Source organism: Abramis brama (genome assembly GCF_963993115.1).
Source record: "Abramis brama genome assembly, chromosome: 1".
Lineage (NCBI taxonomy): Eukaryota > Metazoa > Chordata > Actinopteri > Cypriniformes > Leuciscidae > Abramis > Abramis brama.
The window spans coordinates 47,590,875-47,605,252 of NC_139963.1; the positions used below are offsets into that span (position 1 = coordinate 47,590,875).

A 14,378-nucleotide genomic window follows, 5' to 3' on the forward strand; every position below is an offset into this window, starting at 1 on the left:
CAGTCTCTCTGTTTAACCTGGTGAATTTGGACCTGAGATAAAAGAGGCGTGACGTTACAGTACTGATCGTAAATTAGATCATGTTTAGATTCAGCACATACTCTTTCTTTAGACTAGCTTGATACAGTAATAACTCAACTTCTCTGCTTTGCACCATGAGATCTTGTGGCCCAAACCATCTGAGGACAGCAGAGACCACGAGTCCTGTGCCTTTATATGGACAAACACACACTTTAAGAACATTATTCCTTGTGTTATTTATTCTAGAAACTGTATTTTAGTTGTTGCTAAGCTTTACAGTCTTTTTAACTCTGTGTTGCACTTGTGTGTGTGTGTTTTCTTTTTTGGACAGTTTCATTTCCTCTTTGGCTGTCACAAGTGTTCACGAATGCCATCCTGTGTATTAAAACACACACACACACACACACCTCACTGAAATGCTCGTCTCTGAACCGGAAGTTGGTTGAGAGATTTCAAAAGCGATCCATCCACGTGCCCATGTATAAGTGTGTGTGTGTGTGTGTGTGTGTGTGTCTGTGTAAACGGCAAACATCTCTCATGTGTCGTGTCGAGATGAACAGGAAGCTGTTGCTGTCGTTCTTTCTGAGCGGAAGCTCTTCATGTTCATGGTGTCGGAGGCTCTGATAGCAGACCCAACAGGAGTGTGTGGCGATGGATAGTGAAGGAGATGTGGGAGATTGTTCTCTGGAGGACGTTCCCTCCAGCCCGGTGGAGACCGAACATGTGGTAGGATCTCAAAACCTGCTCTATGTCACTGTTCTTCAGTCTGTTAAAGGGCCCAAAACTCCCCTTCATGTCGGTCCAAACCTGTAGCTGACTTTCTTTTTTTATAAAGTGAAACAGAAGAGAAGATATTTTGAAGAACGCTGGGGTTATGTTAGTATCATTTAATCTACTTTTGTAATATTTATTCAAATTTTTTATGTTTTATTTAATGTAAAGTGCTGCCGTAAAATCTTAATTTGCTCTTAATAAAACAAAAACTAATAAAAGGGAGAAAAGCACAACAAAATTGATAAAACAAACTAAAAGTAAAATGTCAATGAAAATGGTTCCATGCTATTTAACTATATTACCGTAGTTAACATGAACTTTCTAAAAAGCATTTATTAATCTTAATTTGTTGATTTCAACATTTACTAATATATTATTAAAATCAAATGTATTTAATATTATTTAATGAACTAGCAATGAACAATTGCGGTTTTATTAACAAAAGTTCACAAAGATTAATAATTACTTTAACAAATGTATCACTCACTGTTAGCACTGTTACCAATTTTGTTCATTATTTTTCCATTTATTCCAATTAAATGAACATTTAAATTTTAGCTTTGGCAGCCGAAATAAAATTTAAGAATGTTTTTATTTCATTTCATTTCAATGAACATAATGTTTTTCAGTATCTTTAACGTTTACCACACTGGTCCAAACATCTTTGGACCCCATTGACTTGACATTGAAAAAGAATATCTTCTTTTATGTATTTTAAGTCTGAAACGACATGAGGGTGAGTAAATGATTTGATATTTTTGGCGAGCCGAACCCTTGCGAGCTAAAGATCATGATGATGATGGTTTATAGCTGTCAGGTTTTGTGTTTCTGATGTTTGTAGTGAAACTAATGCATCTCAGAGCTTTAGTGATATTCACCACCCATCCTACTTCCGTGACGTGACGTGTTTCTGAGTCAAACTGGATATGCAGTGAGATCAAATGAGGACGGATCCTGATTTTATTCAAGATAAATTGATTGGATGCTGAAAGAGTCTCTAAGAGGGATCGATGGAGTCAGTCGAAAAGGAGGAGGAGAAAGTTGAAAGTATAAAGACATTTTTTTTTTTCTTTAGAAAATTGGGCACTGATGAATCATTCAGAGACGAGGAATGTGTATTTAAAAACATATGATTCATATATAATTCCTTTGGAGAGAAATAAAGGCACAAATGAGTCACTAGCTGTCATCCAAAGTATACACAGAAAAAAGGGTGTCAAATTTACTTTGAAACTCAAGGAATTTCTTGTAAATGTCACTAATAATAATTACCAAGAATCTACAATTAACACATTGAAACATGACATTTTGTTGAACAAGTTGAACGTACTCCAATTACCTTTGTTTTATTTCGAAAAATCAGTTCACGCTGAAATCTGACTTTTTATTTCAGAAAGCTGACATTGTTGAGATCTGGTCTGAAACTCCAGAAGAGAAACACTGGGCTCTTTTATAAAAGGAGAAACATCTGAGAAGCGTTTTCAGGGAAACAGTTGAGATTCTGAAGAGATTTCATTATTGCGATTCCTCTTTCCTACGGGTTGTGGTGGTGTTTTATGTGTGTGTTGCTCTTACTGAAGTGACTTTTGCTGTGTGTTTTGTAAGTGAGCTGCTCGCAGCAGAACTTCCTTATTGAGTCACAGTGTTCATGTGTGTGTGTTCGCTCTGAAACATACTGTGGATGAATGTTTCTGCGGTGTCTCGAGTTCGGTACCTGCTCTATTTACACTGTCAGACGTGTGTTTAGTCTTTGAATGGCTGTGTGAAGTGTTATATTTCAGTCTGGTTGCAGTTCAGCTCAGTCTGTGTCTCTTGTGTCAGTTTATGACAACAAAAACAAAACGGAAAAGAGAAGTTCTGTAAGTTTACAGTTTATATAAAGTTTCTCTTGAAGTTGTTGACTTCCTCTGCACGGGCGCTGAACCGCAGAGCTGGCCTTTGCTTCTGCTGACTCATTTCAGATCATTAACAACTAAACTAAAGTGCTGGAATTGATTGAATTACAGGCTTAAAATGTGTTGCACTTAATTGGCTGCTTAGTTTGGGACATTTCATTTAATATTCAACGATATTATTGTTCTGCCTGCATTGACTCCATTATATGAGAACTGAACTGAGCTGGACGATGACATCACGGTTTTCTCCAGAGCGGCTGTATATATATTAATAACTAAATTAATAACTTTTTTACAACAAAAATTATAATGATATATCGTGCATCCCTAACAAAACATACTTCTCTGTCTATTTGTATTGTATAAAGTGCTAAAAAATAAAAAAAGATATTAAAAGTTCAGTTCAGAGTTCATACATGCACTTAAAACCGCAGATACGCTTGATCTAATGAATGATGTTCACAAGTTTAGTCAGAACTCAAACACACTGAGACGTCTGTGTGTTTGGTGTAAGAGCAGGTGGTGTGTTTCTGAGTTATTAATGATGAACACCGTCACTGACCCTGTCTCAGACTCACACATCACACTCTTCGTTTTGCTCTTCTGTTTTATATCAGTCCACAAGGAAACACTGTTTTGTGCACTGCTACTGTGAGTTTGCGAGATGTAAGTCATTTGCAGATGAATGATGTTCAGAGGTGTTTTGAGGAACAGGTAAACTAGATCATCACAACCAGAACTGTAGATTCCACTGTGTTTTCAGTCACTTCAAATTATTGTTATTATTGGATGCAAATCCAGATTATGTAGAATAGACGCATCTATCTATCTATCTATCTGTCTGTCTGTCTGTCTGTCTGTCTGTCTGTCTATCTGTCTGTCTGTCTGTCTGTCTATCTGTAATTTTCTGTCTTTCTGTTCTGTATGTCGTTCTATCTACTGTATAATTCTATCTGACAGTCGTTCTGTCTGTTGTTTTTATGTCGCTCTATCGATCTGTCTATCTATCGATCTGTCTATCTATCGATCTGTCATTTTGTCTGACGTTATCTGTCGATCCATCCATCCGTCTGTCTGTGTATCCTGCACTGACCCTTGACCCCTGACCTGTGTGTGCCAGGACTCAGATGGCCTGTCGGTGCTGGAGCAGCTGGGTTTGGACCAGAACTCAGATCTGTCAGACTCCAGCGTTCAGCAGCGATTGGACGAGCAGCGCGAGAGGATCCGGAGGGAGATCCGGAAAGAGCTGAAGATCAAAGCGGGAGCGGAGAACCTCCGACGGGCCACGACTGACAAACGCAACGCCCAGCAGGTGGAGAGCCAGTTACGCAGCTCCACACGCAAACTGGACTCGCTCCACACTCAACTGCAGGAGCTGGACGCACACATCGTCATCAAGGGCCACGACGACAGCAAAGGTCAGGGGTCAATGTTATTATCTCACCTTAAAGGGAGTTGCACACCGGACGCGCAGCTCAGCGCCGCGCCGCACAGCGCCACGTCTTTTACATTCAAACACATTATTCTCTATGAGTGTACACACACCGGCGGCGCCTTTCAGCGTCTGTCCGCGGCGCCCAGCAACGGCTCAGGACCGTGTTCAAAATCCTGCCGCGCCACAGAGCGCCATTTACATAGTTTTATATTAAATGTACATTTATGTGTCTCAAATCGTAGTCTGTGCTGCAATATACATTTAGTTTTATATTTATTTACAGAAATCAGAAAATTTGCTGATGTTATCGGATTTTCAGGTGAGAGTTGTCCTAGACGTGGCGCGGCGCTGAGCTGCGCGTCCGGTGTGCGACCCCCTTTACAGGCATAGTGAATGCTTAAAGGTCCCATATTGACAAAACTGAAATTTCTTGGCTTTTTTCATGATAACAGAGGTCTGGCCTATGTAACTATCATATATGTTTCAAAACAGTCAAACCACAGACAAATGCACACAGCTTGCCTACCGTCTGTTCTGCATATTTCACAAGCGACTGCTTCATCAATCAGGCACAGTTCAATGCCGTTTTTTCAAAGAAGCTACTCATCAAAGATGCTGCAGTCCCAACATTGTTGGCCTGTCCATCCGACCTCAAATTCACAACCCATAAATAAACTTTTTTATGAAATAAAAAATAAACACATTTTATGTTACATTATGGAGTGAGCATAGTCTGAAATTATAGTCTGTAAATGGATATGCAACATTAACGTGTTAAGTTGATGCTGACGTGTTGTTTTGTACAGTCTATGGTTGCCACAAGCTTTGATAGAGTATCTGTTGGAAACAAGACAAAATACGTTGTTTGTTTTCTTAAATTACAGACACCGGCCCTGTTGGTGTCTGTTATTTTTATTGAGTTAAAGAGACTCAGTCTCTGTGTCTTTTGTTTTGCTAACATGTTTAGTGTACTTGCATGGGTAATGCTATTTCAAAAGTCTGAGTTTGTTTACAGACAGTTTCAATTAGCGTTAATGTTAAATCTGCGTGCAGCATTGATGTAATGGTAATTATAATACTCTTACAATAACGCCAAAAGTAAGCAGGTGGTTGTTTGTCTTCTGTCCAGTAAGGCCAGATACAATTTCCCTCAGCAATGTCCATCATTACAGGTGTTTTATTGACCTTACTTGTGAGCATCACCAAGCCATAGCATATATGACCATCAATTAATATTCATGAGCCTCTCTTCTGATTGGCCTGTTGTTTTCTGAGTGACGCACGGACAGGCCAACCACAGGTTAGTTACCTAATATTCATATTTACATGAATATTAATTAGAGAGGCCAAAATCGACCTGTTCTTAGCTGAGCTCCTGAGAAAGGAGCTGTAAAAATATATTGGGATGGTTTTTGGTACTTATACCTCTAATATATATTCTTAAGGACATCAAAACCTAATATAGGGATCTCCCAGTCACGTGACCCCTAGCCGCGTGTCAGCCATTTTGACGGAATACTTCAGCGCACCTACATACATGAGAATGCGGATTATCACATGTTTTATGGCTGCGAATTGATTAAAATAATGAATAATGGTCACTGTATTAATTATCTTGAGCCTGCTGAAATGTTCCTATAAATATATTTTCTTTCCAACTGTGCAATCTGAATAAAAATAGGCTAAATATATTTATCCACTAAGCTGCAGCTCATCTTCCCATTAACAGTTTTTTTTTCTCTTTCTGACATTTCATACCTGTTGGGTTTACATTTTTTAATTAAATTGACTATAAAAAAAGATTGCTTGTGTGTGCTGGTGTTTATTCCAGTCTTTTAAAATAGTTGAATGAATGAATGCTCGCGAGGTGCCTGTAACGATGTTAAATAAGCTAGGCTTATAATGTACACAGGGTAGAGGAGAATTACAGTCAACTACTTTGAATAGTATAGCATTTTGGGCTTAAACATGTAAACAGTGAAAAGATTGACATTGAAAAATGACACAGAATGATAAATTTAATATTTAAATATTTAATCCAAATAAATAAATGTTCGTGGTTAGCACTGATGTTATTCATTTGTTCTCACACACTTCAGCGTCGCGGTCACTGGTTTAGACGAACACTGCCACTATCTATTATTAGCGCACCGTCAGCTAACTCTTCACGTCATGTCATCACAAAAAGAAATATACAAGAGGAAGATAAAGGAATTAGGAATCATAGATCCATATGAAGCACCACAAGTTCTTTTTACAGGCATTTAATGTGTAGAAAAACTTCCTGAGTTCGGTGACATTTACAGCTAACGTTCCCTTATTCACTTCTCATCACGTTACACCGGAGCTTCATTAAAAGCATACAAAAGCTTAGCAGGCTATCGGTATCACAGCATCGCTCGGGCATGATAGAGATGAATATTTCGCGACGAGCTGTATTATCAACCGCGGTTTAGCATCTTCTATTCCGTCAAGATGGCTGCTCCAAATGGCGTGACGTCACGCGGGACGTCCCTATAAAACTCCAGAAAGGTGTACAATATGGGATCTTTAGGGAATATGATTATATTCTAGGGCTGGGTATCGATTCAAATGATCCAATTCGATTCGATTTTCAATTCTAAATTCGATTTTCGATTTCGATTCCCGATTCGACTCAGTGAATATAGATTTAATACAAATCCTATATTTATAACAAAAAAAAAAAGAACAGTGAACACAAGTTTACAAGTGGTTAATTACAGTTTTTCTCCATTGGTTTGGCTCATTTCTTGAAACAGAAATTACATTCTCAAAACTCAAACATCATTTGGCAGAACAGTCTTACAGTTCAACACAACACTATAGCTCACTTGCAAAAGCTCATATCTCTCCCAAAACTGTTCACTCATACTTCAAAACTAAATTCCTTTCCCATATAAAGAGTCAGTGCCACGAAAATGGCAAAGATCCTTCTCAATTGCTGTGGCTCATTTCTTGAAACAGACCGGACATTCTCAACACTCTTGGTGCTTTTGCCAAAATAACGTGGATGGTTCGGCACAACACCATGGTTCACCTGCAAAAGCTCATACCTCTCCCAAAACAATTCACTCATGTGTGAAAACTAAATTTCCTTCTCATTTAAACAGTCAGTGCCCCCAAAATGCTTCGTCCCTTTGGCATTGTGTAAGCACTTCAAGTCAAAATGTTTAGATGTTTTGTCACTATGGCAGAGGACCATTGAAATATCCCTCTTGTCCACCTTTCAGTCTTAACCCAGTCCTTCATTGACAGTGGTTACTGTACTGTTTTTTGTCTAGCTAACAGAATACAATTGTGTATAAAACTGAAAAAAAAAGAGAAAGAAATAGGATTTTAGGGTAAGAGTAGCCTCCAAGGTTTGATGTCACACATTGCACTCATACTGCCAAGGAAATTGTAACCATTATCATTCACACACATAAAGTAACTTCCATACATCAGAGTAAAAAGAAAATGTATACAGCATAATATACTCTAATATAAACACACAAACAAAAAACAATGAAAATTATATGCAGCCTACAGTGCTGTAAATAAAGCTGGAGTTTCACAAGTTCTTCACTGGTCGCTGTCCTCACCCTCCCTCTCCTGGCCACCGTCCTCACCCTCCTGGCCATCCACACGCTGATGTCTGTCTGGCCACAGATTCTCGTCCACATCACAGCGTATATTCTCCCTTGCGATGCAACGAGGGAAGAAACGGCATGCATGTCGTAACCATCCCCTACACTGAGCTCCTGTAATATCCGCACATGGAGCATGGACCTCTGATCTTGAGCCCGATGCTCATACACTCTCCACCTCCAAGCGGAGAAATACTCCTCAATAGGATTGAGGAAAGGAGAGTAAGGTGGTAGGAACACCATGACCATCCTTGGATGAGTAGTGAACCAGGCCTTGATGAGCGGGCCACGGTGGAAATTCACATTGTCCCATACAATGACATATTGTGGTAGGTGAGGCCCTCAGAGACCTCTCTCATTTTCAGGGATCAAATCAAAATGAAGGCGGTCCAAGAAGATGAGGAGCTTCTGTGTATTGTATGGGCCAAGACTGGGGATGTGAGTGGCCACACCATTCTCAGATATGGCAGCACACATAGTTATATTGCCCCCTCGCTGGCCTGGGACATCCACCATGGCCTGGTGGCCAATAGGCCAATAATATTACCGTATATACCCGAATATAAGACGAGGTTTTTGTCCTAAAAATAGGCTGAAAAATTGGGGGTCGTCTTATATTCGCGATATAGACAAAATCACGGGGGGAAAGGGAGAAAGCAGGGGGAAACAGTAGATGGCGCCAACACGATAGGCTACGTAATTAGTCACAGTGTTATGAATTAAATAAACAGTAAAGTGTTGCCATGGAGAAGTCAAGAGATCATCTTGAGAAAAGAGCTTCAAAAGTCGGTCAAATAAACCAGCACGTTCGAAACAGTTATGACACCAACTTTAAACTTATGGTTGTGAATGAGGCGGAATCATCTAATAATTCCAAAGCTGCCAAAAAATTTGGAGTCACAGAATGCAACGTTCGGAGGTGGCGAGCACAAAAAGAACGACTAAAAAATACCAACAGCCAAAGGAAAGCTTTCCGTGGACCTCAAAGTGGCAAGTTTGCAGAACTTGATGATAGAATCTATGAATATGTGATAGAAAAACGTCGGGATGCGATGCCAATCACAAGAGAAATCATTCGGCTAAGGGCTCTGGAGATAGCCAAGGAGCTGAACATAGCGACAAATGAATTCAAAGCTAGCACTGGGTGGTGTACACGAATGATGCGGCGCAAAGGGCTGACACTGCGTCGTAGAACAAGTCTGGCACAGCGCCTGCCCTCAGACTTCGAGGACAAATTGTTGTCTTTTCAGCGATATGTGCTTAAACTGAGGAAAACTCACTCATACCCCCTGGATCAGATAGGGAATGCTGACCAAACACCAGTGTTTTTTGACATGCCAACATCTGTCACTGTTGCCAAGAAAGGGGACAAATCAGTTATTGTGCGATCTACTGGAAATGAAAAAATTTCAAAAAACCAAACTCCCCCCATATGTGATTTTGAAACGCAAGACTATGCCGAAGGAGACGATGCCAGCTGGCATTATCGTACGTGCCCAGGAAAAGGGCTGGATGGACACTGACCTGGTAGTGGACTGGCTCAAGGTAGTGTGGGGCAGGCGTCACGGTGCGCTTCATAAGAAGAGAAATATGCTTGTTTTGGATGCATTCCGCGGACACTTGACGGAGCCCGTCAAAACTCAGTTGCGGAAAATGAACGGCGATCTAGTGATCATACCGGGGGGGATGACAAGCCAGCTACAGGTATTGGATGTAGTCGTCAACAAGCCATTCAAGGATAATCTGCGCAAGAGGTACACTGAGTGGCTCCTGTCAGACGATCACTCTCTGACGCGTACTGGAAAACTTAAGAAGCCAGCAGTGCATCTGCTCTGTACTTGGATCCTCCAAGCATGGGATGCCATAAGCCAGGAGAGCATCATTCATGGATTTAAGAAATGCTGCATATCAAATGCCCTTGATGGGTGCGAGGATGACATTCTGTGGGAGGGGCTCGTGGAGCATCATGATAGTGATGATAGTGATGACAGTGAGAGTGAGCATAGCGAGGCAGGGGATCTCTGTGAGGAATAGGCCTAGTTTAATGTGCAGCATAAAGGCCTATTTGCACTGCTGTTCTTATTGCAACCCCACAGTTTGGTTTGTTTAGAGAGACTTTAATATCAGATGTGTTTGATTAAAAGCAGATGGTTATTTTCTGTCTATCTTCACAGTACTACAATTACGTACATACATAGGCCTACATATTTATTGCATTTTTGTGAAAAGGTTATTCATTTTTGTCACTCATTCATTAATTTCTGAACTGACAGAGTGCACTTTATTTTGTGAAAAATGAATCCAAATATTTAATGAATGGTGTTAAAATGTTTTTTCCAATGAATTATCACTAGAATTTTCAAATAAAATTATTTTCTGTTGAAAACCAGATTTTTTCCACAAAAATCTATTTTTTCCCCAAAAATAAGTCTGGAAAATGGGGGGGTCGTCTTATATTCAGGGTCGTCTTATATTCGGGTATATACGGTATATGGTATAATATTATATATATATATATATATACACACACACACATATATGGTATTCATGGTATTATGTTCTTGACTAATTTTGACAATTGAACAGAATATTGTGCATGATGACTTATACAATGAAATGACGCTGACATGTTTTGGAGCGAACAACCATTAGACTGAGAATCAACAATCAGTTTAGATCAACAAGATCTATTCACTTGGAAATTGTGCTAAATGTAGGCTACCTGTACTTAATCATTTGCAAAGATGTACTAAAACATTGAGACATGTACTTAGACATTTGCAATTTGATGGAATGAATGAGAAATTCAATTCTGTTGTGAAAAATTGCCAAGTGGTTTGGAGGTTTGTCCATGTTGTTTTGAGAATGTCATTTCTGTTTCAAGAAATGAGCCAAACCAATGGAGAAAAACTGTAATAAAAAGAAATTAAGAGCAACAAACCTGTATATTAAACTCTTTTTATTTTAGGGAAACTTGAGTACATTAAAACAGAATCCAACTCTATATTTCAAATGCATAAAATGAATGGACAGGATTTTGATGCAAGATGAAATTGATGCTGAAAATTAGACAAGTCAGAACAGTCGCATGCCTTGATCAAACAGGATCCGGTTATTTTATGTTTAAGAGAAAACAAACATAAAATCTCACAGCATTATCTGTAACATGGAGGCTGGAAGCCAATGAACAGTGGAGGAAAACTAATACTGGCTTTTGGGTGAAAATCGATTTGTGGCCTTTGAGAATCAGTTTTGAATCGACCACATTTTAAAAAACAATGAATCAAAAAATCCCAGCCCAGCCCTATTATATTCCTCATTATTAATGAATCTTCTGGGATGATGTGTTTGGTTGTGAGCATACAAGAAACTGATGTATATATTTAAAGTCCTCATAAGACCTGTTAGACCGTGACCCTGGATGAATGTTTGACCCTGTCTTTGACCCCCAGATGACATTCAGTCTCTCGGGTCGCCGAGTCGCTCCTCAGCCAATCAGGACAGGATTAAGGCTCTGGAGCGACAGCTCAACATTGAACTGAAGGTCAAACAGGGGGCAGAGAACATGATCCCCATCTACGCCAATGGGGTTACCAAGGTAATGAACGTCCATCTATCTATCTATCTATCTATCTATCTATCTATCTATCTATCTATCTATCTATCTATCTATCTATCTATCTATCTATCTATCTTCTACCTATCTATCATTCTGTCTATCCATCTGTCTATCATCTATCTACCTATCTGTCTGTCATCTGTCTATATACCTATCATTCTATCTATCATCTATCGTTTTATCTATCCACCTGTCTATCATCTATCTACCTATCTGTCTGTCATCTATCTATCCGTCATCTATTCATCTACAGTGTCTATATATAATTCTATCTGTCTATCTATCTGTCTTTCATTCTATCTATCTATCTATATATAAATGTATGTCTGACTATACATCCATCAATCCATCCATCCGACTATCTCCATCTGTCCATCTCTCGATCCTCCAGGATAAGAAGATGCTCCAGTCGGCTCAGCAGATGCTGCAGGACAGTAAGACGAAGATCGACATCATCCGTATGCAGATCCGTAAAGGCATGCAGGCCACCGAACAGACCGACGACACTCAGGGTACTGAATGTGCTGGTGCTACTAACATACTCTGTCTCATAGAAATGAGCGTTTACCCACTTAACATCATCATAGATATCCTTAAACGGCTTAATAACAGCATTAACCTTTATTTAACCAGGCAAGTCACTTAAGAACAAGTTCTTAATTTCAACAATAACCTGGCAATAGCAGAGATCCTGAACATGAAAGTCGGGTTGACGTCTAAATCCAACGTTTGTTTTACGTCAAGCTCCAATGTTGGGTTACATTTTGGTTGTAATAAAAAATATTACTAACCAGATTGACTTTATTTCTGTCAGATGTCTACTGAAGAATTAACAGAGGTTTAGATGTTGATGTTTTATTGAAAATGTGTAGTTTAACCCTTTAGAACCTGAAGCTAAAATAGGTGTTTTTCACATAATTTGTTTTTTTGACAGTAAAATTCTAAAACAATGTGCTATCTTCATGTGCAAGGTGTCATCTTTTTCAGAAAAAGATAAGCTTTCAACAAATTACAGTTATTGACCATTACTATGTGTGGTGAGTTTGTAAATAGAATTTAAATAGACAAAAATATAAAAACTAGAATAAATTTACAGATTTTTATTTAGAAAAAAAACAGAAAAAATCATGAACGAAAGAAACTAACACTTTAAAGTTGAAAAATGAACTATAATACATATATACAAGTCTTTATTGTGACATTGGGTTGCACAGTTTTCATTTAGGACACTTTTTTTCATACACGCACACATACAAATGCACGCATTCACAGGCACGCACACATACACATGCACGCACTACATGCTTAGATACGTGAAAGAGTAACGGCCATCCGATAGTGCAAACGGTTGAAGAGTTACAGTGACATGAATACAGCTTGGTTGGCTGTGTCGTCGACGACACATCCGGTTTTAAAGGGTTAAAGTCGCCATTATGGTGATCGGTGTTGCTTTAGCTGTGCAGTTTGACTCTTGACTTTTAACATTAGTTTTTCTCTTGCTGCTGTAATTGTGTTTGTTATGGCAAGAACTGCAAAAGAAATGGCGTACAGATGATGTTGACTACTTGATGATGATAAAGATATGATCATCATGTAGTGTTTGATTCACTGATCATATTCAGAATCTTTTTATTTCAAATTATTGATTGTAATAGTCCTGTGATTGTCCAGCAGTTTACTAATCTGAGGGATTGAGCATCAAGAAGTTTTGAAGATTCAAACTACCCAACTAAAGGAACACACTGATCACCATAATCAATGAAGTGACTTCAAACCAAACTATTATTTTCAATAAAACATCCTACATCTAAACCTCTGTTAATTCTCAATAAGACCTTCTGTAGATGTCTGACAGAAATAAAGTCAATCTGGATAGTAATGCGTGAAGCTGGTAATGCTGTTTGTGGTTAAAATGGTAATGATAATAATGTCTGTGGAGTTGTTTAATCCTCCTCTGCTGAGATCTTGAGAGATTTAATATACTGCCATGCATTTCACACTTTTTGCAGTGCGGTGTTTATTCCAATCAAAATTCAACATCTGTCTGACGTTGGGTTTAGACATCAGCCCGACTTTCATTTTCAACCAAAATGTGAAGCCTGACTGACGTTGGATTAGTTGGAGTCCGACGTCTTCCTGACGTCACATTGATGTACTGTGTTTGCTGGGACTTTTCTCTGTTTGACTCTATGGAGGTAGTCTTATCTCAGACCTCATCAGCATTAGTCCTGTCCACACTGCAGCTCAGGTTCACTTAAATCAGTGGTTCTCAATTCCAGTCCTTGTGACCCACTGCTCTGCACATTTTGTATGTCTCCCTTATTTAACACACCTGAACCAGATCATTAGCTCATTAGGAGAGACTCCATGAACTGAACTGAGTGTGTCAGATAAGAGAGACATACAAAATGTGCAGAGCAGTGGGTCACGAGGACTGGAATTGAGAACCACTGACTTAAATAGTGATATTGTGATATAAGACGACTAATATGATTTCCATCCTTACAAATTGTAACATTTCATATAGCGAGGACATGAACTCTCATGGCATGTTTTGAATACCAGGAATGATGCAGTTGTGGATGTTTGCGTGAAATGGTTGGTTCATAAACAGAACTGGTGTCTGCTGTCGTTTCCTCAGACAGTCTAATTCTGTCCAGTGACACAAGCGTCTGTCTTTCCTGCTGTTTGTCTGTCAAAAGGTCTCCGAGGCGTCAACATTAATACATTAACACGCTCAACATTATTGAAGGAATAGTTCACCCAGAAATCAAATTCTGTCATTATTTGTTTCAAACCTGTACGACTTTTCCATGGACCACAAAAGGAAACATTGTGAAGAACGTTTAAACATGTCTATGCAATGAATGCTAGTGACAAAATTGATGAAAAGTGTTAGAAAGTGCTATAATCCAAGTCTTTTAAAGTTATTTGAGATCTTTGTCAAGTCTAGTTACATTTATTTATATTTATTTATATACAGATTG

At 39.0% G+C, this 14,378-nt stretch overlaps 1 protein-coding gene across 2 annotated transcripts in view; it reads left to right on the top strand.

Annotated features, from left to right (window-relative positions):
• The first annotated feature begins 515 nt into the window (after positions 1 to 515).
• The window catches only part of pkn1b (protein kinase N1b), a 35,975-nt gene continuing 22,112 nt past the window's right edge, over positions 516 to 14,378 (top strand). For both annotated transcript variants that reach the window (XM_084106639.1, XM_084106640.1), the window contains exons 1-4: positions 516 to 747; positions 3,811 to 4,108; positions 11,225 to 11,370; positions 11,783 to 11,903. In XM_084106639.1, the coding sequence (XP_083962765.1) occupies positions 673 to 747; positions 3,811 to 4,108; positions 11,225 to 11,370; positions 11,783 to 11,903 (640 nt within the window). In that variant the 5' untranslated portion in view covers positions 516 to 672. The remainder of the gene's footprint in view (positions 748 to 3,810; positions 4,109 to 11,224; positions 11,371 to 11,782; positions 11,904 to 14,378) is intronic.